We start from the raw sequence: 23007 nt of genomic DNA on the forward strand, positions 1-23007 counted from the left end.
GTATAATTATTAGAGCTTGAATACAAAAGCAGAGTTTATGTTCTAGGTGTTTATATATGACAATAAAAAGGTTTGGTTTTATTTTATTTTTTCCTCTTCTACTTTTCTTGAAAACATTACACAAGCTGCTTGATAAGAAGCATTTTTTTTCCTATAATTGGGGGTCAATTATTTACTTAACGACTGATTATATAATTATTTCTTTCATATAAGACACAAATTTTCAAAAACATAAATTTTCTCTTCGTATGTATATTTTCAAAAATTTCCATTCATTTTATATTTGTTTCTTACTTATCTCGATGTAGCAAAATATGAGTAATTTCTTTGACTTCGTACACATAACAACACTTTTTAATTATTATTATTTTGAAGTAGTAGAAATAGTTTTTTCTAATTTTATTTTGTGGTGAAATTGTATATAAACTCAAATACTTGACATACACCTTTTAGTATAACTACCATTTTGGTATTGATAATTGGTGCAGGTATATGAGATACGAATCTAAATTACTGATTTTATATATAAGTTTACATGATTTTTAATAGGTTATATACAAAAATTATTATTTGTTCGAATTCTAAGTAGATCATTTTACTGAACTTTCAATAATCTTACTATTAAGTTGTTATCATGTTTTAGTATATTTACAAATTTTATTAGAGTATGTGTAAATTATTGAGGTCGCTTAAGGAGCTACAAATTTCATGGTCTTCAAGCAATGCGGGAACCAAAAGAGGAAGAAGAATTGATCAAGTTATATAATAGAAAAGTAAGTGTTTTAATTTTTTATATGTATGACTACTAGAATAAATATGTTCCTTGAAAGTGTTTTAAACTAAGACGCACTTTAAAAAGTGTTATTCTAAATTACTTTCGAAACATTGCAATATGTTCTGCTATACATGAGAATATAAAAAAGCTTAAAAGCACCTTAAAAAACAATACAAAAGTACTTTAATTATATTGTGAGTATAATTTTTAACAGTGGTATATGCATAAGAATTTAATTTTTTTATATTATCTTAACTTGCTATTATGCCTCTCTTTTATTATTATTTTCATTTTTAAGTAGGACTTCAAACTCACTTTAATTTTCAAGCAACATTGAACATATTTTTCTAATTTTACACCATAAAATCTTGAAAGAAAAATTTTCTTAACTAAGCAATGAATCCCCTCCTTACCAATGTGACTAAATGTCTTTCTGTGTAAGCATGTAATTAAACAGAGTTTACACACTTACCTAAGTCTCTTGTGCCATAACACTGTCTGATTATCGAAGTTATACTTTGCACCAAGTTATCAAGATGAAATTTTTAGAAATGCAAGGAACTTTGTTTGGTGTGGGATTGGAATGATCTGATTAAAAAATATACATGTTTTATTATTAATTAAAATTTATTAAAAATAATAAAAAATTATGTGAGACTCATTTTCAATTTAAAGAGTCTCATTTATAACTAAATTACTTCTATGGCTAATTGAAGTTCTTATACACCTAAAACAATTTTAAGATGATACATTTAAAATTGATTTATTTTTTAAAAAATAGAGTTTGGAAATTATTTTGACAGGATTTATAGTTATTGAGAATTGTGGCATATTTTTAAATAAAAGATTAGTAAACGTTATATACAAAACAAGGTGAAAATTTTCAAAATAATGAAACGAATTCCAAAACTCAAGGCTCAAACAATTTAAACAAGAACATATTTTCTCTTCAAATTGAATTTTTAAAATTTTCTCTTTTCTTATTCTTTGATTTGATACCTTTTATACCATTAGATCTTAAAGCTCTACAAGGTACTTTCAATCCTCTTCATCTTCTTCTACTCAACAAGATTGCTCTGTAAAATTTAGTCCAATATGTATCAAATTGGATTATGAGAATTTCTGGATTTGGAAGCAAAATGCTATTGCCACAAAAAATGGAGTCAAGATGCTCTTGTATTTTACGTTTACGATTGAAATAATTAATTATTAATTTGGTTTTTAAATTATTTTTAACATTTTACGTACTAAATATTATTTTTGTTGTCAAAATATTAGATCATTATTTTTTATTTTTTATTTTGTTATCATTAGTTACAAATTTTAACCGATATTATTTGGTCACTAAATTTAGTAGTTATTCGACATTTTTTATAATGTAATGAGATAAATAAATGGAGAATCAATTTTAAAAAGTTAAGTACCTATTAAACGAACATGATAAGAATGATGTTATTGAGATTTCAACAATTATAAACAATAAATTTAACCATTTAATGATTATAATATTAATTATGTTAAAAAATTTAAATTACTTATATAATCAACGCAACATTTACTTAAAATTAATTTTATCTAATATTTATCGTATAAAATAATATAAAATTTTAAATTAAATAATTTCTACAGTATCTTATCTTATTATCAATTAAAAGAGTATTTTATATTTTTTTATACGTGAAATATTTATTATTTATTATTCTTATATTTAGCTATGATAATATGAGTTTAATATTATTTTTATTTTTTATTATACTGTTGCTTCCTTTTTCTTACCATGTTATTTAATTATTACATTATTTCCATACTTCATTGTATTTAAAATTTTTATTATGTTTTTGAAATTTACTTTTATTTTTAGATTATTTTAATATTATGTTATAAGAGATATAATTATTTAATAGTAAGTTTATCCTTTAATTATTGGTGTTCCATGACTAATTTTACTATCGAAGACTATGTTGCAAATAAATTAATGCGTGTCAACATGATATAACAAGTAATTATTGTCCTGCACTCATTGACCATTTATTAATCTTAAGTTTAACTCAAAGGAGTCCAATAATAGTTAATCGATGGAGCACATAATTCAGTGGTTAATAAAATGTATTTAATTCTTCATACGTACATAATAGACAATTCAGGTAATATAAATATTTAATTTTATAAAAGACTTTTATGTGTGTGTTCATAGATATATGATGTGTAAGCATTAAATTACTCTCTTTTTTTATTAATTTATCCTTGTGGAAGATAATTTTAGAAATTTAAAATAATATTAGTTAGTATATTTTTAATCGTATTATTATTTCTCTATATTTTTAAATTATTTTACATATTTACAATAACAAGAGAAAAACAATAGTAAAAAATACATTTTAAAATTTTAAATAATTTTACTATAATTGAGGATATTAATTAAGATTGTTGTTTTGTGTGGTATCTTAGTAAATGAATAATTAAAAAAAAAACTAAATAAGTATGTCTTAAATGACTTTTGTAATTTTAATACAATAAATGTTTGTTTTCAATAATATATTCTATCATTTATTTATTATTTTATGTTCATAAGCAAATTATAGAGAAAAGAATTTTTTCAACAAAACGATCTATAGAATGAATATAAAATATTAGGGTCGAATTTTATGCAAATATACAAATAATATCGTGGAGAAACTTGCTGTAGGTTCTAGATATTCCAAGCCTTACGTGGAAGCACACTTTCTCTTGAAATAAATTTTAGTCAGAAATATCTACTAACAATTCCTTCACCAAGAGCCCTTATTGTATGTGCCACAATGTCGATAATCACTCATTATTATACCAAATACCTAATCGTCCCTTCTGGGTAATATTTTCCAAATTCAACATAAAGCGTGCACAACCCATAATATGCAAGAATTTGGATTTTTTACAATGATAAACGTGATATAATTAAGTTAAAGGTAAATTTTATTAAATAAAAATTCATCTTAATTAATTGTAGGTTTTATTTATTTAATTCAGTAAAAACATTTTTATATAATTATATAATGTATTATTATTAGAATTGACTGGTGAGCTTATATGTTTTTTTCTAAACCCAGTAATTTCAACGACTGAATTAAACTCTTGTGTGTGGTTAATTTTATTCATCCTTTCCTTTACAGTATCAATTGACCTTTTTGTTTTTTCCTTTACAGAGGGTACAGAAAATTAGCGGTGAAAGAGAAATATCAAGACTAAATGTACCTCATAAAGCTAGACACTTTCTTTAATTTTTTACTCTTTCTGAGCGAATAATCACAGTTGGAGTGTTTGTCTTTATGCATGATACGGTCTCAATTTGTGGTTAGGACAGATTCCTAAGATTACATGGTGGGCGAGTTGGCGTACTTATAAGTAGCAGAGATTTGCAAATGTTCTGTTCCATTGGTTTCAATATTTGAAGAAAGCAGAGATATTTGATGCTTCTGCATCAGTAGAATTATAGAAACACCCATGTTGGAGCACCCCAACAAGTGAAAATGAAAACAAATACATGGACCTGTCATTGTTAAATAAACTGACAAGACACATATAATCAAGATCGTTTCTTGTGTGTTGTTCATGTGGTTCTGTCTGCAAGTTTGTGTTTAAAGCAGAATAAAGTGTACCGCACATGAACAAAGCAAAACCATTTTTCAATCTGTGGATTTCTGGACTGGTCAGTTCATGGTGAGTGTGAGAGTTTCGTACAATTTTTTTTTTAATGAAAATGACCCATGTAATCAATTGGACTTTCTTCGTTGTTCTTTCCTTGATGCCGGAGTAGTTAAGAGTTTAATGTAATTCAGAAACTTCAGGTGTAAAATTTATACTAAAAGTTATAGTGAGAGTGTATTGGTATAATTTTTAATTTAAAAAAAGTTCATATTTAACTTCTTAACTAATATTTGCCTATTTTTTTAATCCTCAAAGCATGTTTTTGTTTTTTTTTAAGGAGTCCAATAATGAGTTCTTCTAAAGATATTGGTTAATAATTTAATAAAAATAATTTTTTATTAAAAATTACAACAAACGTACATTAAAATATAAAATGTCATTTATTTATTTATTTAAAATTTTTTATCTAATCAACACTTTAAGGACGCTTTATCAGAAGTAATTATGCGTGATTGAAGCATTGAGATGTAGACAAGTGATAATTGAACTTTTTACATATAATATGGCCACAATACTTAATGTCAAGGATTCAATAAACACAGATAATCTCTCAGAAGTAAAACTAAATTAAAATGGACTTTTGAAATAACGATATTAAGTCCATAATTATATATTCTCTCTACTTAACTAGTTATTGAGAGTTCTAGTACAAGGTGAAAGTGAAAATTCACGAGTAATGGCTTTTATCTTTGACACATTTAAAAAAGCAAGGCTGAATTGATCCTCCACCCCCGAGAAGAATTGGACTGAAAAGTGAAACTTGTTACTGTCTAACTATTATCCACCAGTAAATGCATTTTATTATCTGTAAGAATAGGACATGGTACCTAATTACCTAAAGCAGACACGGCTACCTGAAAAAATTTCAAGTGTTTCTAGGCAATTCTTTTTGGTTGCCAGCCACATGACTTGCTTCTTACTAGCTAGTTGTAATTCCTCTTAAGCCTTAACCACCTTTGCAATGTCTTTTTATTTTATTGGATTGTAATTTTCATTGTTACACATTTTGGGTTCATAGGAAGGGTCCTGTGTTTACATCAATTAGGAAATGATGTTGCACGTGAATGCACCCCAATGCAAACAACTTTGGCCTCAACCGAGAGAGCTCATTCTATGAGAGGCTTTAAGCAAAATAGTAAATTACTAAATCAGAGATGGGATTACCATCACCTCTGTATATAGGGAGAGGAAGGTTATAGTCCAAACAGTTGATAGAGTTAAAGCACATGGGTCCACAAAACTAAACAAAATAAGAGATTGTGAAATGTCCTAGGTACATGAAAACCTGGTCTAACTTTAAGGGTGGTCGTGCAAGTTTGGTTCAGTAAACAGCAAAGTGACAGTGGAATTAAGTAATGCAAAATCTGCAATTAGAAGAAGCGAAAAGATAAGTAATGCAAAAAGTAGTCAAAAACAAATTTCTTACATCATTGTAGAGTAGAAAATAAACAACTGACCATCCAAAACCAATGTGGTCTTATAACAAAACCAGATAACACAGGAACCAAACTAGCATGCTTTTAATAGTGAAGTTAAATACTCAACTTCGTTAAAAACTCATTTTATAATATATTTTTATATAGTAATTTATGTCATAAATTAAATTAAAAATTTATTGAAATTGAAAACAACTTATTTTAATAAATTATAAAAAAAATTACATTAAAATAAGCTAAAAAAAACTTATATAAAATTTATATTATTTTCATATTATCCTATATTACCTAGAGACCATAATCTTCTTTCTTATTTAATAAAGATTGTCTATTTTAAAACAGCTGAGATGGATTCATCCTGCACATGCACCGACATGAATTCCCTTTCTTATGATTCTGGAGCAATAAATAAACCAGGACCACACACATTATTTAAACATAAAATTAAGTTTATAATCAATCGATAAACACATACTGCTACATTGTAACAGCACAATAATAGAACCTTCAATACAACAATACTCAACACTAATGCCACAAATCAAAACATTGGGTCATCAAAGAAAAAAATAACGACAAACGAGAAATTAGCTAAAATGATCGCAATCAATATATATAGAAGATAGCCCCTGAACTTGACCCCAGCTCTTATTTCAGGCCCTTCCCCAAGGAAATTTTCACTCTCACAACAGCCTCGGCAATATTCTCTTGGTGCAAACCTCAAACCAAACCCTATTTTATTAAATTATTAAAAAAAAAATTGTTCAATTATATTTTTTATTTCTATAAATATTAGACAAATAAGTTCTTATAATTTTTTTGTTAGAATTTAGTTAACTTAAAATTTAATCTTTTCCGTCAACTCTCCTTTGTTAAATGCGGAACTGATAGATAGAAAGTCAGCTCAACACTACTAAATGACGTCATGTGGCTTGTCACGTTATTTAATTTTTTTATTTTTTATTAATTAAAAATATTTATAAATAAGTCCTTAAACACATTTTACTTAAATTGCAAATAAATCCATCTTCTTCTCCTTCCTCTTTCCGTTGCCCTACCCCCTTCTCTTTCCCTCCCTCACACCACACCTCCATTCCCACCCCCACCCTCTTCCTTTCCTCATCCCTACATTTCTATTCCTACCACTATTTCCCTTAAATCGCAATCCCTTCTCCTCTCCACCTCTTATTGTAAACCACAATTCCTCTCCCTCTCCTAAATTGCACCCCACCTTGTTATCACACTTCCACCACACAACACCAACTCTAATTTTCACTCTCGCATAATATTTATTATCAATATATTGCACTTTTTATGTTCATTGAGATTGTGTTGAATTTAGCAGAACCTTTGCATGTGTACAAGTTTAAGATCTTACCCACATCCAAGATTACATACTCAAGAAGAAAAGAGTAAAGTTAGAATTTTTTAAAATTTTGCATACGAAAAAGATGTATATTTTTTTCTCTAAGATTGGGATTAGGATATGAGGAGGGGTTGGGTAGCAGGAGGAGTGTGGGAGTTGGAGTTAAAGTTAGGGGTTAGGATTAGGATATGGAGAGAGGTGTGGAGATTAGAGTTGGGGTGGGTAGTGGAGAAGGAGATAAGAGGGGTGTAGGAGTTAGAGTTGGGATTAAAATGTAGGAAGGGATTAAGGTTACGTAGCGAGAGGAGTGTGAAGGTTGGAGTTGGTGTGGATAATGAAGAGGGAAATGCGAGGGATACAAAAGTTAGAGTTGTGATTAGGATATAGAGAGGGGTTAGAATTAGGTAGCAAGAGGGATGGGGTTGGGGGAAAAGGGTGAGAGTGGAGGTTGGGGGTTAAAGTAGGAGTTGGAGTGAGGAATATGGAGGTTGGGAGTGGAGTTGAGGGTTGGAGGTGGGGCTACTACAACGACTGAGAGGGAAAGGGTTAGAGGAGGAAGAAGAAGGTTTTTCTTGCAAATATGTAAAATATGTTTAAGGATTTTCTTGCAAATATTTATTTTAAATAATAAAATATTATAAAATAGTTGACATGATATGCCACATGGCAGTGTTGAACTAGTTTTTTGTTTGTCAGCTCAGCACTTAACAAAGAGGAGTTGACGGTAGGAATTAAATCTTTACTTTTTAATATTATAAGGACTAAATCTTAACTTCTTAACATTTCAAAGACTAAATTCTAACAAAAAAATTTATAAGAATGTTAAGTCTATAATTAGGCCCTCTTTTATAACCCATTTATTTATATTTGACATTTATTTGAATTGGGTTTTACACTAATTTAGTTGTTAATTATGCAGTTTGATATAAAGAGGCCGCAAGTATATTTTGGGTGCATTTTGGGCCCAAATTGATAGAAGATTAGAGCTTTGCAGCAGTCAGCACGCCTAGACCCATTCAATAAAGCACGGGAGTGCTTCGAGCCCATACACGGTCGTGCTTAAGGCCTTACACGGCCGTGCTCATCTGCGGAAAGCCTAATTATGAAGAGTTTTTAGGGTTTTCAAGTCCTATTTAAGGGAAGACCTGAGGCACCATCAGGGAACCGTTTTTACATCTTGGCTTTTGCTCTAGAATACATCTTTCATCTCGTCTCTCTTGCACGGAATTCTTGGTACATGCTTGGCGAGACTTGGAGCTTCAAGCGACCGTACTTGAAGACTGAGAACTCATCACACTCTAGTTTTTCTTTTTCTTTTCTTTATGGCTTTATTCATGAATGTTTTAGTTCTTTTCTTTAGCATGAGTAATTAAGTTCATAGATAGGGCTATGAGAACTATTGTTTATGAATTTATGAGATTTTGATGTTTGAATCTTAATTTGATTTCCGTTATGTGATTAGATTTTATCCTATTGCACTTCTTTCTTAATCCTAATTAATTATATTGTCAGGCAACCGTACCTCAATTAATTAATAGATCTATAGGGTAAAACGAGACAAAGGATTAGGTGGACCAAACCAATCTTTCTCTTCTAATCGTTATTAAATTAACAAGTTCATAGGTTCCATAAGCTTTCTTAAATTGATGTCTTGCATGACCATTGGGGATATTAATTTAGAGAAAAAAAATATTAATATTACATGACTATTGGGTATTAATAATATTTGTATGAATGATTAGTAATCACAAGGAAATCAGATTTAGAGTTAAACAGAAAAATAACATAAATGATTGAATGAGAAAACTCATATACCCTGGGTTCCTCTCTGATAAGTGTAACCAAGACGTGAAGTGTATTCTTGCTTTTAGTTTTATAATTGATTTCATAAATTCTTGTTTTTAATTAATCTCGTATCTTTGAAGCTTAAACAATTGAATTAGGAAATTCTTAGTAATTAAAAATCAATCCTTATGGGACGATATTTCAGGAACTTAATTTAAGAACTCGTTATTACTTCTCGATGGGTACACTTGCCCTCCGAACAAAGAACTTATCGCAAATATTCAATATTTATAGGGACAAAAAATATAATTAAGTCAAAAATCTTTATAAGAAAAAAATAATCAGTATAAGTGATGAATTAAATTTCTTTCATAAGTTAAGAAAAACTTATAATTTTCTATTTTTTTTAGAAATATTAGGAAATAAAGCAAATAAAGGAGTAAGAGATACGAATGAATATAGAGTTTTTTTTTTTTATATATTTCTTTTTGTGTTAGAGGAGTACTACAATTCTTATTATATACATGAGAAGGGATATTAGGCTAACAAAATTTGTTATAATTTGACCAATAAAGGACAATATAGTTGTACAAAAAGAATGAACAAAAAAAGATTTAATAAATCTTTAGGATCTGCAAAGGATTGCTAGTTGTCCTCTACATGATATGTGTCCTTTTCTTTTAATATCCCTTACAAGGTAGGGAGTAAATGTTTAGAGTCTCCAGCTTGAAAACAAGAAAAAAAAACTATCAAAGACTTAGAGCTTTGGTATAAATATCAACTAGCTAACAAGAGGAAGAAATGAATAGTAATTTTAACAAACTTAGGGGAAGTCCTTAGATACCTAAGGGGCCTTCTCCTTCTAATGTCAATATGGGGATTATTTGTGGTTGGCATGGAAATATTAGTAAGATGATCTAAGTTGATTTAAGTCTGACCATGTTGGTCTTTAGTTGTAGATTAGAAGCAAGGATAATGATATACATCATAGTAAAATGGGGATTATTTGTGGTTGGCATGGAAATATTAGTAGGATGATCTAAGTTGATTTAAGTCTCACCATGTTGATCTTTGGTTGTAGATTAGGAGCAAGGATAATGATATACATTATAGTAAAATTTTTAAATTCTTAGCTGCTTGACTTTCTCATGAGTACTTTATAAATCAAGTTAGAAACTCTTGGATTCCTTCAAAATCTTGGTCTCATAATGTGTCTAGATTCAAGCTTAATGTTTTTTTTATTGGAATCAGGACACCTTTAGTCATATTTTTCCTAAGAAAAAGCGTTTAATTAATAGAATTAATAAAATCTATTGCAAATTAGGTATTGTTAATAACTCTTTCCTAACCAATTTAATAAATTCCCTCCCTCTAGAAGGATTACCAAATAATACTAGAATAGGAAGAATCATTATGGTATCATCATTATAGAACCAACTGCTTATCTTTGGAGGATAAAAACACAATTTTTTCATAGAGCTGCTATTTCTAGAAGACATAAAAATAGAATTGAAGCTTTTAAAAAAAAGACTAGGATAGATGAGAATATGATCCTACTAAAATTAGACTTATTGTACTTAGTTATTTTAGAATATATATTATGACTCTCTTCCTGCTGATTATGCCCTCCACAGTAGTATTTACTTCCCTCATCTTGATCAAGAAGCTAATGATAGATTATCCTCCCCTATTACCTTAGAAGAAGTGATGACCTCTCTGTTTAGTATAAGTAATTTTAAACTTCCTAGTTCTGATGATCTCCATGCTCTATTTTTTAAATTTCAATGGAATTTTCTAGGTCCATTTATCTATAATTTTGTTTTGGATATGTTCCATAAGCCATCTAAAATTGCGAGGTCAATGAAACTTGTATTACCCTTATTCCAAAATTTGAGAGCCCTTAGTATATTAAAAACTTTAGGCCTATATCTTTGTGTAATGTTAGCTATAAAATTATAACTAAAATAACTGCTAACGGACTTAAAGACTTTCTCCTTGCTTTAATTTTCCCTAATCAAACTAGTTTTATTCATGGCTGGTAGGGTATAGATAACTCCTTGATTTTACAAGAATTAGTACATTCTTTTCATTCTCTTGAAGGTAGGAATGCATATATGATTATCAAACTTGATTTGGAGAAAGCTTATGATAAATTTAGATGGAGCTTTATAATTGATTCCTTAAATCTTGCTAGTCTAAGTTCTGATATTGTGCATCTGATTCAGCATTGTATTTCCTCTCATTCTTTGTACTTAAATATCAATAATGTGTTGTCCCAGCCTTTCAACCCCTCTAGGGGTATTCGTCAAGAGGATCCTTGATCCCTCTATCTCTTTGTTTTATGTATAGAGAGACTAGTCCCTCTAATTAAGGATAAAATAGCCTCTGAAGCCTCTGGAAATTAAAATCAAATTGTGTTTTAATTCTAACCATAGTCATAACTATAATCAGTATATTTTTCAATCTATTTGGAAGTGGCAAGGGCTTCCAAAAATAGCCTTTTTACTCTGGATATTGGCTCATGGTAAGCTGCTTACCAATGAGAAAAAGTATTCTAGGAATATGACTGATTCCTTCCTTTGTCCTACATGTAGTGAAGCTCCTGAAACCATTATGCATGTACTCAGAGACTGTTTTATACTAGGCAAGTCTAAAAGCATTTTATTTTTCCTAACCAATAGGCTCAATTTTACAGTTTGGGTGTTACAGACTGGTTGTTTTTTAACTTATCTAACAATAGGATTAGTAAATTTATTGATTGGTCTAGTTTATTTGGTACAATCAGTTGACATTTATGGAAAGATAGAAATACTTTTATTTTTCAATCTGCCTCTTCCCTCCCACATCAAATCATATATAAAATTCTGGGTGGTTTTGATTTCTGGTTTAATTATTGCACGAATAAGCTCAAGTCCCTCCTTAAGATTACTAAGGATCAAATTAGTTGAACATTAATGATGCTGCTTCCTTATCCTCTAAAGAAGCTTCCTATGGTGGGATTATTCGAGATAGCAATGGCAAGTTCATCTCTAATTTTTATAGCAATCTTAAGGGGTATTTCCCCCTTGTTTCTAAATTTTTAGGCTTGTTTTTTAGTCTTCAATTAGTTTCCGTGAAAGATATTCATACTATATGGGTGGAGTGTGATTTCAAAGAGGCCCTTTCTCTTGTTTTGAATGTTCAACATCCTAATCATCTTCTAATTCACTCAATTAATAACATTAGGAATTTGATTAAATCCATCAAATTTATCATATTTGTCCACATTTTCAGATAAGCTAATTCTTGTGCTGATAGATTAGCTAAGTTAGGCCTTGAGAACTCTTTACCATTCTCTTGTTTTGATGTTGGTTCCCATGTGTTATTCTTTTTTCTTTGTTTAGATGTTAGTGGCAGCTAGTTTGGTAAGACTTTTTCCTAGTCTGTTTTGTTCTTTGGGCTTTTAGCCTCATTGTATAGAAAAAATATATATAAAATGAAATGAAATACAAATATAAAAATATAACTATAAAATTAGTAACAAAAGTAAAGATAGAAAGACTAAAAGATAAAGCCTAAAGATTTAACAAAGTAACCATTCTTTCTAACCTTAATAGATTGTTAGCTAAAATTAATGAATAAAAACTAAAAAAAATAAAATTGACAAGCAAAAATTTAAATTCCATCTAAAAATGATTAAGTTAAATAACTATTATTGTAATTGGAACAAGCAACTCCAAACCTTATAAAACATGATAACTACTAAATTCTATAAGGAATAGTCCTTGATAAATGAACCTGTATATCTAGAGTTTAAACTAATAATCATGATTGTTTTCTACCATGAAGATTTGTAAGCAATTTCATAGCTTCAAGCATACAACTCTATGGTCCTCACTTTACAAAAATCTCCTCCAATTCGTTAAAATTCGATAGAAGTAAGAGATAGTATTATTAGGCATTAACAAAAACACCAATTACTATTTCTATAAATAAACCAGATCATCTATCACCAATACTCTATCATCAAAACATATCATTATGTAGAACAAATGGACCAGATTCAAAACCAGTAAAAACAACATTTGTTTTTCAAATTCTGCTAATGACTTAAGTAACTAAAAGTCAAAAATTTGCTTAATTATCACACTATATTGCGAAAATATCAATAACATAAAGAAAATAACATGTACAATAATCATCATAATATCAAACCTACTGCATTAGAAATAACCAAAACATAAAAGTCTAATAAGGTAAACAAAAGTAACAACTTCCTAAAAAAGTTCATACATAAAATGTCTAATGGCACTTGCAATCAATAGTACTAAATAGATAGAGTATTACAATTATGCACAATATATATACAAAAAGAAAATCATACATGCATGTTTATATCTATTAATTTAGCATTCTTAAAACTGAAAAATCCAACAAACTAAACTCCAAAAAAAGCCACCAAATAAGAGTAGAAACTCTCATAAAAGAGAAAAAAATTCAAAAAAGAAGAGAAGAAAAACCTTCACAAAGGAGAAGACTCCCCTCAAGAAAAAGAAAGTCACTATACTATAATAATGGAGAATGACTGGTTAGGTCAAGCCTGTATAACCAATAACTCAAGAACTAATCTCTAAATTGTTAAACTGACTCAAAACTAAGAAAGCAGTAAGAACCAAATTGATTCATCCCTTAATCGATTTTGATAAAGCTAAAAATAAAATGAAACTTAGCTTCTCCTGAGACTCAATCATGCACCCCACATCTCTTGTTTTGAAAGTAAAGCCTTTAATCACTATATATATTCTAATATCTATTATATTATTTTATTTGAATATAATAAAAAAATTAACTTAATATAACGAAATATTTATATATATATATATATATATATAGTAAAAAAAATATGTTTGGTATTAAATATGGTAAAAAATTAATTAACATAAATTTAAAATATTACTTTATTATATTAATTTTTAATTTAATATATTATATAAAAATATATTTAATTATTATCAGTTCAACCTTAGTTGAACCGTAAATTAATACGTTCATCAATTCAATAATCGACCCAAATAAAAAAAAAGTTATTTTTATAGAAGAGTAAGAAGAAAAAAAAGTTAAGTCATACAACTATACATGAATTGTTAAAATTAAATAATAATAATAATAATAATAATAATAATAATAATAAAAGCACTTAAAATCATATTTTTTAAAGAAATTTACATAACTTCAGTGTTTTAAATTTGATTATTCCTCTTAAGATCTAATATATATAAACTAATGCTACTTTATCAGCACACAAAAGAAGGACTGAATTATTCATATGTTATTACATAGATACCAAACCTATACTAAATTACTATGAATAAGAAGATCCGCAAAGAATACAGGAGAATTTTGCCTGACAACAGCAACAACAATGTAATGAAATGGAAGATTAGCAGAACATACCTTGTAGTAATAGCCCCAAAAAGAAATATAATTGTCCCCATATGACTTTTTTTTGTGCCATTTGGCTTCCTGAAGACATTCTGAAAGGTTGAATTAGAACATAGTTCAAAATTACAATTCTTAACATTATTTGTATTCTATATTTAACAAAGCCATTATAGATTTATAGTGTCCAAACTCTAAAACATCGCTCATTGAGTTATTATAAGAATACAATACTCTAGCAACTTTACACAACAACAATAATAATAATAATAATAATAATATATGACAAATAATCCTATAGTTATTAATTAATTATGACAGGAATAAAAGGAAAGACAGATTCCAATTGTATTAGCAATATGTTTGGGATAAAATATGATTAACTAATGAATAAAGGAAAACACATCATTTTAAAAATGGAATTAATAGGTCTTGAAACCGATTATTTGACCATTTCTGATTAATCCAAAACCAGGAGAGCACCAAATATTTTTTCTGTTTCCCAGTGTCAGCACCTCTGCACCATCATATAGCCAAATAACATATGAAAAGCATTGCAAAGCACTCCACCATTTCACTCGTAAAATCATGCACCAAATTGAAAGAACTGAAGCAAATACACGCCAAGTTGGTTGTTGAAGGCATCCTCAACCACCCTCCCATCCATGGCCAATTCGTTGCCACCATAGCCATTCACAACCCTTCCAATCTTGACTATGCCAACCATGTCCTTAACCAATGTGACCACCCCACCATCTTTACCCTCAACTCCATGATCAGAGCCTACTCCAAGAGCCCCTCTCCCCACAAAAGCTTCTATTTTTACACCAAGATTCTCCATTCCCACTGTCTCCACCCTGATAACTACACCTTCAACTTCTTGGTTCGCACGTGTGCTCAGCTTCAGGTGCACGTGACTGGTTTGTCTGTTCATGGTGCACTCGTAAAGCACGGGTTTGAGCATGACCCACACGTGCAAACCGGGTTGATTTTCATGTATGCTGAAATGGGTTGTCTTAATTCGTGCCATGGAGTGTTTGAAGGGATTGCTGAGCCAGACTTGGTTTCTCAAACGGCCATGTTGCATGCTTGTGCTAAATGTGGTGATTTTGAGCTTGCAAGGAAGATGTTTGATGAAATGCCTCAAAGAGATCCTATTGCATGGAATGCAATGATTGCAGGGTATGCACAATGTGGAAGGTCAAGGGAAGCTTTAAATATGTTCCACTTGATGCAAATGGAGGGTGTCAAGCTTAATGAGGTCTCCATGGTTTCAGCATTGTCTGCTTGTACCCACTTGGGAGCATTGGATCAGGGAAAGTGGGTTCATTCATATGTGGAGAGGTACAAGCTTGGGATGACAGTCACACTAGGAACTGCACTCATTGACATGTATGCAAAATGTGGGAGCATTGATAAGGCCATGGAAGTATTTTGGGGAATGAAGGAAAAGAATGTTTACACTTGGAGTAGTGCCATTGGTGGATTGGCCATGAATGGTCTTGGTGAGGAGAGTCTAAATCTTTTTTCCTCTATGAAACAAGTTGGAGTTCAGCCAAATAAAGTCACCTTTCTGTCTGTCTTGAAAGGGTGCAGTGTGGTTGGAATGGTGGAGGAGGGTAGAAAGCATTTCAACTCAATGAGGAATCTTTATGGGATTGATCCACAACTTGAGCACTATGGCTTAATGGTTGATATATATGGTAGAGCAGGGTGTCTTGAGGAAGCTTTAGACTTCATCAATAGCATGCCTATGAAACCTCATGTTGGTGCATGGAGCGCCTTGCTTCATGCTTGTAGGATGTATAAAAATAGAGAAATGGGTGAGCTTGCACTGAAAAAAATAGTGGAACTAGAAGACAAGAATGATGGTGCTTATGTCCTTTTATCAAATATATATGCTGATTATAAGAATTGGGAAAAAGTTAGTAGTTTGAGGGAGACCATGAAAGCTAAAGGTGTGAAGAAGCTCCCTGGTTGTAGTGTCATAGAAGTTAATGGTGAAGTTCACGAGTTTTTTGTTGGGGACAAGTCTCATTCAAGATATGATGAGATTGAATTAAAGCTAGAAGAAATCTCTAGGTGTCTTAGATTAGCAGGGTATGTGGCTAACACTAATCATGTGCTTTTTGATATAGAAGAAGAGGAGAAAGAGGATGCTTTGGGTAAACATAGTGAAAAGGTAGCTATTGCCTTTGGATTAATTAGTTTGAAAGGGGTTCCCATTAGGGTTGCTATGAACCTGAGGATTTGTTGGGATTGCCATAATGTAGCAAAAATGATATCCAAAATTTTTAACACAGAAATTTTTGTTAGAGACAGAAACAGGTTTCATCATTTTAAAGACGGTGAATGCTCTTGTAAAGGTTATTGGTAAATGAATCAAAGTTAACTATGATTTTGTTTTTAAATCATCTTACTTCTTCCAGTATTTGTAAAAAAATGTACAGCTTCTTTTTCTACCCTTTATTTTGGGTTTCTACAGTATCATTCTAGCTGATAAAGTGGAGAGAAGGGTTTAATCTAAATATTTAAGGAGTTTCAGCATTTCCAGTAGAAACACTGTTGTTGTTGGTTGGAATATTTTATTTTGATGCCGTAACTAATAAATTAATTGTTCACAATATTCATAGTTCTTGTCATTCCATACATGTGTTGAATGGCTTTACTAACATCGCCAGATCATAGATATACTAATTTGATAAATTAAAATAACATTTTTTACAAGTAAAATCATTAAAATTATAATATGAATCTATTTATATTATTTCATTTGATAAAAAAATTTAAAATAACAATAACATTAAAAACTATTATCATAATTTTAAGATGATAAATAACTAAAATATATTAAATGATAATTATTTGAAAATTAATTGTAGTTTAGAAATTTGAAGTTATGATTAAGTAATTATTTATGCTGTCCAATGTTATTTTACAGACAATTTAAAAATTAGTTAACTTATCTAACTCATAATTACATATGACAAATATACTCTAAGTCTAGTTTTAGTTAAGCATATCGTTGAGAATTTGTTACTTGAAAAAAAATATTTTAAAGAGTCTTTCAAGTTTTAATAAAATTAACACTTTTTTGTCACTTGGATTGAATCTTTCACAAGAAATATACAAGTGTGTCACAAAAAAAAACTTGATTATTTTTTTGTCACTTGGATTGAATCTTTCAATAGAAATATACAAGCGTGTCACAAAAAAAAAAACTTGATTATTTGAAAGGATATATTTATTAATTGAATTATAGGAATGGTTTAGAAGAGAGTTCGTTAAGTTTTAATAGATCCAACATTTTCTCTAATCCGTCACTTGGATTGAATCCGTCACAAGAAATACAAGTATGTCTCTCAAAAAAATTTGATTATTTGAAAGGATATATTTATTAATTGAATTATAGGAACAGTTAAGAAGAGAGTTCAAAAAGTTTTAATAGAGCCAATATTTTCTCTAATTCGTCACTTGAATTAAATCCGTCACAAGAAATACAATTGTGTTTCCAACAAACTTGATTATTTAAAAAGATATATTTACATTTATTAATAAAAAATATAAAGTTCTCTTTCCTATTATTTGTTCTATAAAGTGACTTTTCTTTAAAATACAATATACTGTACACAATTGTTTGTTGCTTTCATTTTGATGGCATTGATCTAGACTAAATCTTCAAGATCTCACAAATTTTAACTTACGTAAAACTCCAGTTGAAGAATGTATTATTGTTGCTTCTTTCTACTTAGACAAGCTGGCCTATTCTTGTTTCCAATGGATGCACAACAACAATTAGATATCTTTTGGCCCCAATTTCTTCTTTAAGATTTTGAAACTAGCTTTGACTCATACACTAGTATTAATACTTATTTGGGCAAATTTAAAGCATTTGTCAAAAGAATTAAAAGGTTACATTCATCCTTTCTTTTGAGTTGTTTTGTCCCCATGAATTCACATTAAAGTCATGGTGCATCAACCTTATCCTAAGCTATAAGTATTGTTGTTTGCATGAGGAAAAGCTTCATAACCCTTCACACTTGTCATGATCTCATCTTTAAATTAATGATCTTGACTATGACTATAATTTTGTCCCGTCTTATAACTTTGGATTTAATATAATTTTTTCACTTATGTTACTTAGATACATATATGACTTATCAATATATAGTACACGGTGATAAAAAAAAATGTTAACATTATGAATTGATGCAAATATTTTATTTATTTACTATTGTAATACAAATTTAAAAAAAAAATTATCAATCAAAGACAAAATACAAATTTAAATAACATTGTAAGATACCAATGAAAACAAACAAGATAACATAGTAAAATATTATATAACTTGAAGTTAAAATTTTAATTTTTAATGTTATCCTATCAATTCTATTATTATTATTATTATTTGCAAACACTAAAGTTTATAATCTAAGGGAATAAATTCTAAAATTATTAATTAAATAAAATTTCAATAAAAATATAAAAAATTAAATTAATATAAGAATAGATGCAGTATTTTTAAATTTGTTAAATTAATAAATTATTTTATTTTATTATCTATTTTTATTTATAAAAATAAGAAATATTATGATTTATAACTTAAACTGATGATAAATATTGAGGTAAAAAATATATTAATTTAATAATAATTATTAGTATTATAATAACAAAATAAAAGTAAATTTTAATATCAAATGTTAATTTAAAAAGTCTATTTACTTTTATTTTATATTATTATTAGTGTTATTTAAAAAATAAATTTTAATAAAAATAAAATAAGTAAAATTAGAGAAAATTATTTTAAAAAGAATTGATTAAAATTTTTTTTAAAAAAAAAAAACAAAACTTTAACAATATAAATGATACATACATGTTGAGTACGAAGGACCATACACTTTTCTGTCTCTACTTGTGTCAATTCGGTTGCTTTATTTCTGGAATAGTAGTTATTAGTGAAACAAAAATATTTGTACAAACCATTAAAGTAATTCCATCACCAATGGTCCAAGGACGAAAATCTTGGTAATATTCTGACATATTCATGAATATTACAGCAAATATGATTAAAACATTTATAGCGCCTATGTAAATAAGTAGCTGCGATGCAGCTACAAAATGGGAGTTTAATAAAATATAGACTAAAGATATACAAACAAGAACCAATCCCAACGAAAAAGCAGAAAAAATTGGGTTGGTAAGTAATATTACTCCTAGACTTCCTAATATAAGACCCGATCCCAGAAAGACTAAAAGAAAATCATGTATCGGTTCAGGCAAATCCATTATATGTAAAATAAGAGATAAATAAATCGAAAACCGTTGGCTGTGATCGAAGAGACGCTCTTAGTCAGCTGTAATGTCCTTCTTTATTTCAACTGCTTTCTATTGTAAAAAAAAAATATTTTTAAGTGATTAAATATATAATTATTTAAGTTTAAAAACTATATTTTAATTATTAGATTAATTATTTAAATCATAAAATTATTTAGAATAGAAAATATATTTTAATTAATTAATAAAATAATTATTAAAATTTAAAAATAAGTTAATTTGTTTAAGATTTAAGATAACATTATTGTACATAAATTTTAATAATTTATATTTTCATGTTAATATTTCAAATTATTGCAATAATATGATTTTAAATCAACTAATAACTAGATTATATTTGACAATTAAAAAAAAATATTTCAAAATATTTTTTATCAACCAATAAAATTAAACTAAAAAAAATACTTTAATTTATTAATAAATTATATAATTTATTGATAATATATTATGATTTAATTTTAAAATAAATATATATCTTTAAATAATTAAAAAATAAAATATTTTAAAAATAATAAAATAATTAATTAATTTTTAAATACATTAATAGTGCAAGAGATCTTATTACATATAAATTTTAACAATTTATAACGTTAAAAATTATTATTATATAAAAGTAGTCTTTTAATATAAAATTTTATTTTAGGAAGTTTATTAATCTTTATTTATTTATTTATTTATTTATTATTATTATTATTATCACTAATTTTATTTAAAAAATAATATTTACAAAAATAAATAAATGAGATGAAATTAGAGAAAATATTATTTAGAAAAATAAGCTATTGAGATTTTTTATTTTTTTTTGTCAATTTTAAAGAAACATAAAACTTTAAGCTTAGTTGTAGTAGTTAGATCAACCTCCCTCTTCCTTATTGTCTTTCTTTTGTTTGGATGCTGCTTGCTCTTGGGCTGTTAGTTTCTTGTTGGGCTTTTAACCCCGTTTTAGAAAAAAATAAAAAACATAAAAGGTTTGAATTATATGATTTGAAGTTGAATAATTAATTCATTGTAATTTGTAAATTTTTAAGTCTAGTTCCATAAAATTTTATTATAACTAAAATTTATTTTTTTTAATGTGTAACATCTATCTTGTGAATTTTCATTCCTAACCTTGTCCCACGGTAAATGCCTTACCCTTGTTTTTGCCTTTCACACCACAATCATGTCATTGCAATTGTGATATTGTCACTTCTATTATTATTATTATAATCATTGTTGGTATTAATAATTGTGCCTTTTTTTTTTTTGCCTTTCACACCACGTCTTTAAGGGCTTACGAATATATTGCAAAGATCACTATATAATATAGTAAAAGCTAATAAATTTTGTTTTAAAAAAATAACAATATCACAAAAAATAATAATACACAAAAAGAATAAACACCTGGCTAATATGTATAACTCTAATATGTATAACTGCAAGTGTTTTTCTAGGTAAGTGAAACAATGTCATCACATAATAAATGAAGCCAAAATATGCGAGGCTTTGATCTTGATTTTTGGATTAAATTGTTAAATGGGAATTGTTACTTACTACTAAAGTTAGACACTAGAATATGTTCCTTTCAAATTTAAAATATCTTTTTAGAATATATATAAACAAAAAATAATGATACAAATTTCATTGTGTATAATTTTTTAGTAATTTAAATAACCAAATAATTATAAAGTTCTGGTGTTGTTTGTTACATATACAGTACGAATCACAGGGTAAACCATGAGCGAGCAAGTCAAGGACACAAATTCACGGGAGATTTACTTCAATCAGAGGCAATAGCAAATCTCATATTCCTGTCACGCGAGAAATATGAATGTGATCACTGCACAAGAATATATGCATTCCTGTATATGATTTCAATTAACAGAAGACACTTTTCATCTCATATACGTGTGTTTCTTTGCATATCATTCAAAGGAATACATGTGACATTATTAAAGTGTGTTTGCTAAAATTTGGAAAAAAAAATGGCTAAAAGTTGAAAAAGTTAGAGTATGATTGTTTCCTTTCAGAAATAGTTTTTTATTTTGAAAAATATAATATAATATAATATAAATTTGTATTTTTAATACTCTTAGTTAATGAATTTGAAGTGTTTTGTAAAATTTTCTGTTAGAAATATAAAATGTTAAATATGTACATCATAATTAAATTAATTAAAATTTAGATATTACATTTAAAACATATTATTTTTATATTTTAATTTATGTAAAATTATTTTTTATTTTTAAATTAGGATAAAAAATTTAAATTTGATAAGTTTTTAAAATTCTTTTTAAGACGTTGACAATTTATTATTTTTAAAATAAAGAATGTTGTGATATATATATAGATTTAGTTGTAACATATTTCCTTCCTTTTCAATAAAATAAAAGTAAATGAAATAGTATTTAAAAAATTATTTAAGAATAATAAAGATAAGAATGACAAAATAACTTTTAACTAGTAACTGAAAATAAAAAAATTAATACAAATATATTAAAATAATAATAATAACTACTATTTTAACTACTTTATTCAATAAAATTTTTATTAAATAAGTGTTTTAATTAGTAAATTAAAGTTTCACGCGGTTGAAATAGCCAGCCAAGCGGACTCTTAGGATGGGTGAATAATTTAGAATTTATAATTGAAAAAAAAGTTATATGCATGAACAAAATTTAGGGAAAAAGAGGAAAATAAAATAAAAAAATAATCAGCTCATGAGATTTGTTTTAACGGAGTTATATCTGACTTTATGTGAAATTCTCAATATAACTTTACGTAGAATTGAAAAACAAATAAAATTACATGTTCATGACAACAACAAAAATGATCATACATCATCTACATGCATGCCAATGTATTCTAAAAAAATATACAGTAATAATTTAATATTATATTAAAAAAATTTATATAATTTTTTAATTACAATCAAATTATTAATATACATAAATATATGTATATATACATTATAAATTTATATTAACAATACGATATATTAAAATTAAAGGATACTTTTATTCACATAAAAAATTAATATATATTGTCTATGCATTAAACGTTAATATAACATTTTCTATAATAAATAGTATAAATTCAAAATTTTTATAAAATTAATAATTTAGGTTTTATTAAATAAAAACTATATCAACAGTGATAATTCTGATGCTTTAACATCTTTTTGTAAATGAATAAAATTATTTTTTCAGTATTGACATGACTATGTTTTT

The 23007-nt window shown here is 27.7% G+C and overlaps 1 protein-coding gene across 1 annotated transcript; it reads left to right on the forward strand.

Moving 5' to 3' along the window:
- Positions 1 to 15008: 15008 nt before the first annotated feature.
- LOC113859627 (putative pentatricopeptide repeat-containing protein At5g40405) lies at positions 15009 to 16841 on the forward strand. Its single transcript, XM_027492350.1, has one exon. It carries the CDS (start codon positions 15009 to 15011, stop codon positions 16839 to 16841), a length of 1833 nt encoding a protein of 610 aa, XP_027348151.1.
- Positions 16842 to 23007: the final 6166 nt, after the last annotated feature.

This window comes from Abrus precatorius, unplaced genomic scaffold (genome assembly GCF_003935025.1).
Source record: "Abrus precatorius isolate BTA unplaced genomic scaffold, Abrus_2018 Scaffold2, whole genome shotgun sequence".
In the NCBI taxonomy this organism is placed as follows: Eukaryota; Viridiplantae; Streptophyta; class Magnoliopsida; order Fabales; family Fabaceae; genus Abrus; species Abrus precatorius.

What these genes read in the sequence shown, in the direction of transcription:
- LOC113859627 (XM_027492350.1), top strand. Translation starts at nt 15,009, where the DNA reads ATGAAAAGCATTGCAAAGCACTCCACCATTTCACTCGTAAAATCATGC.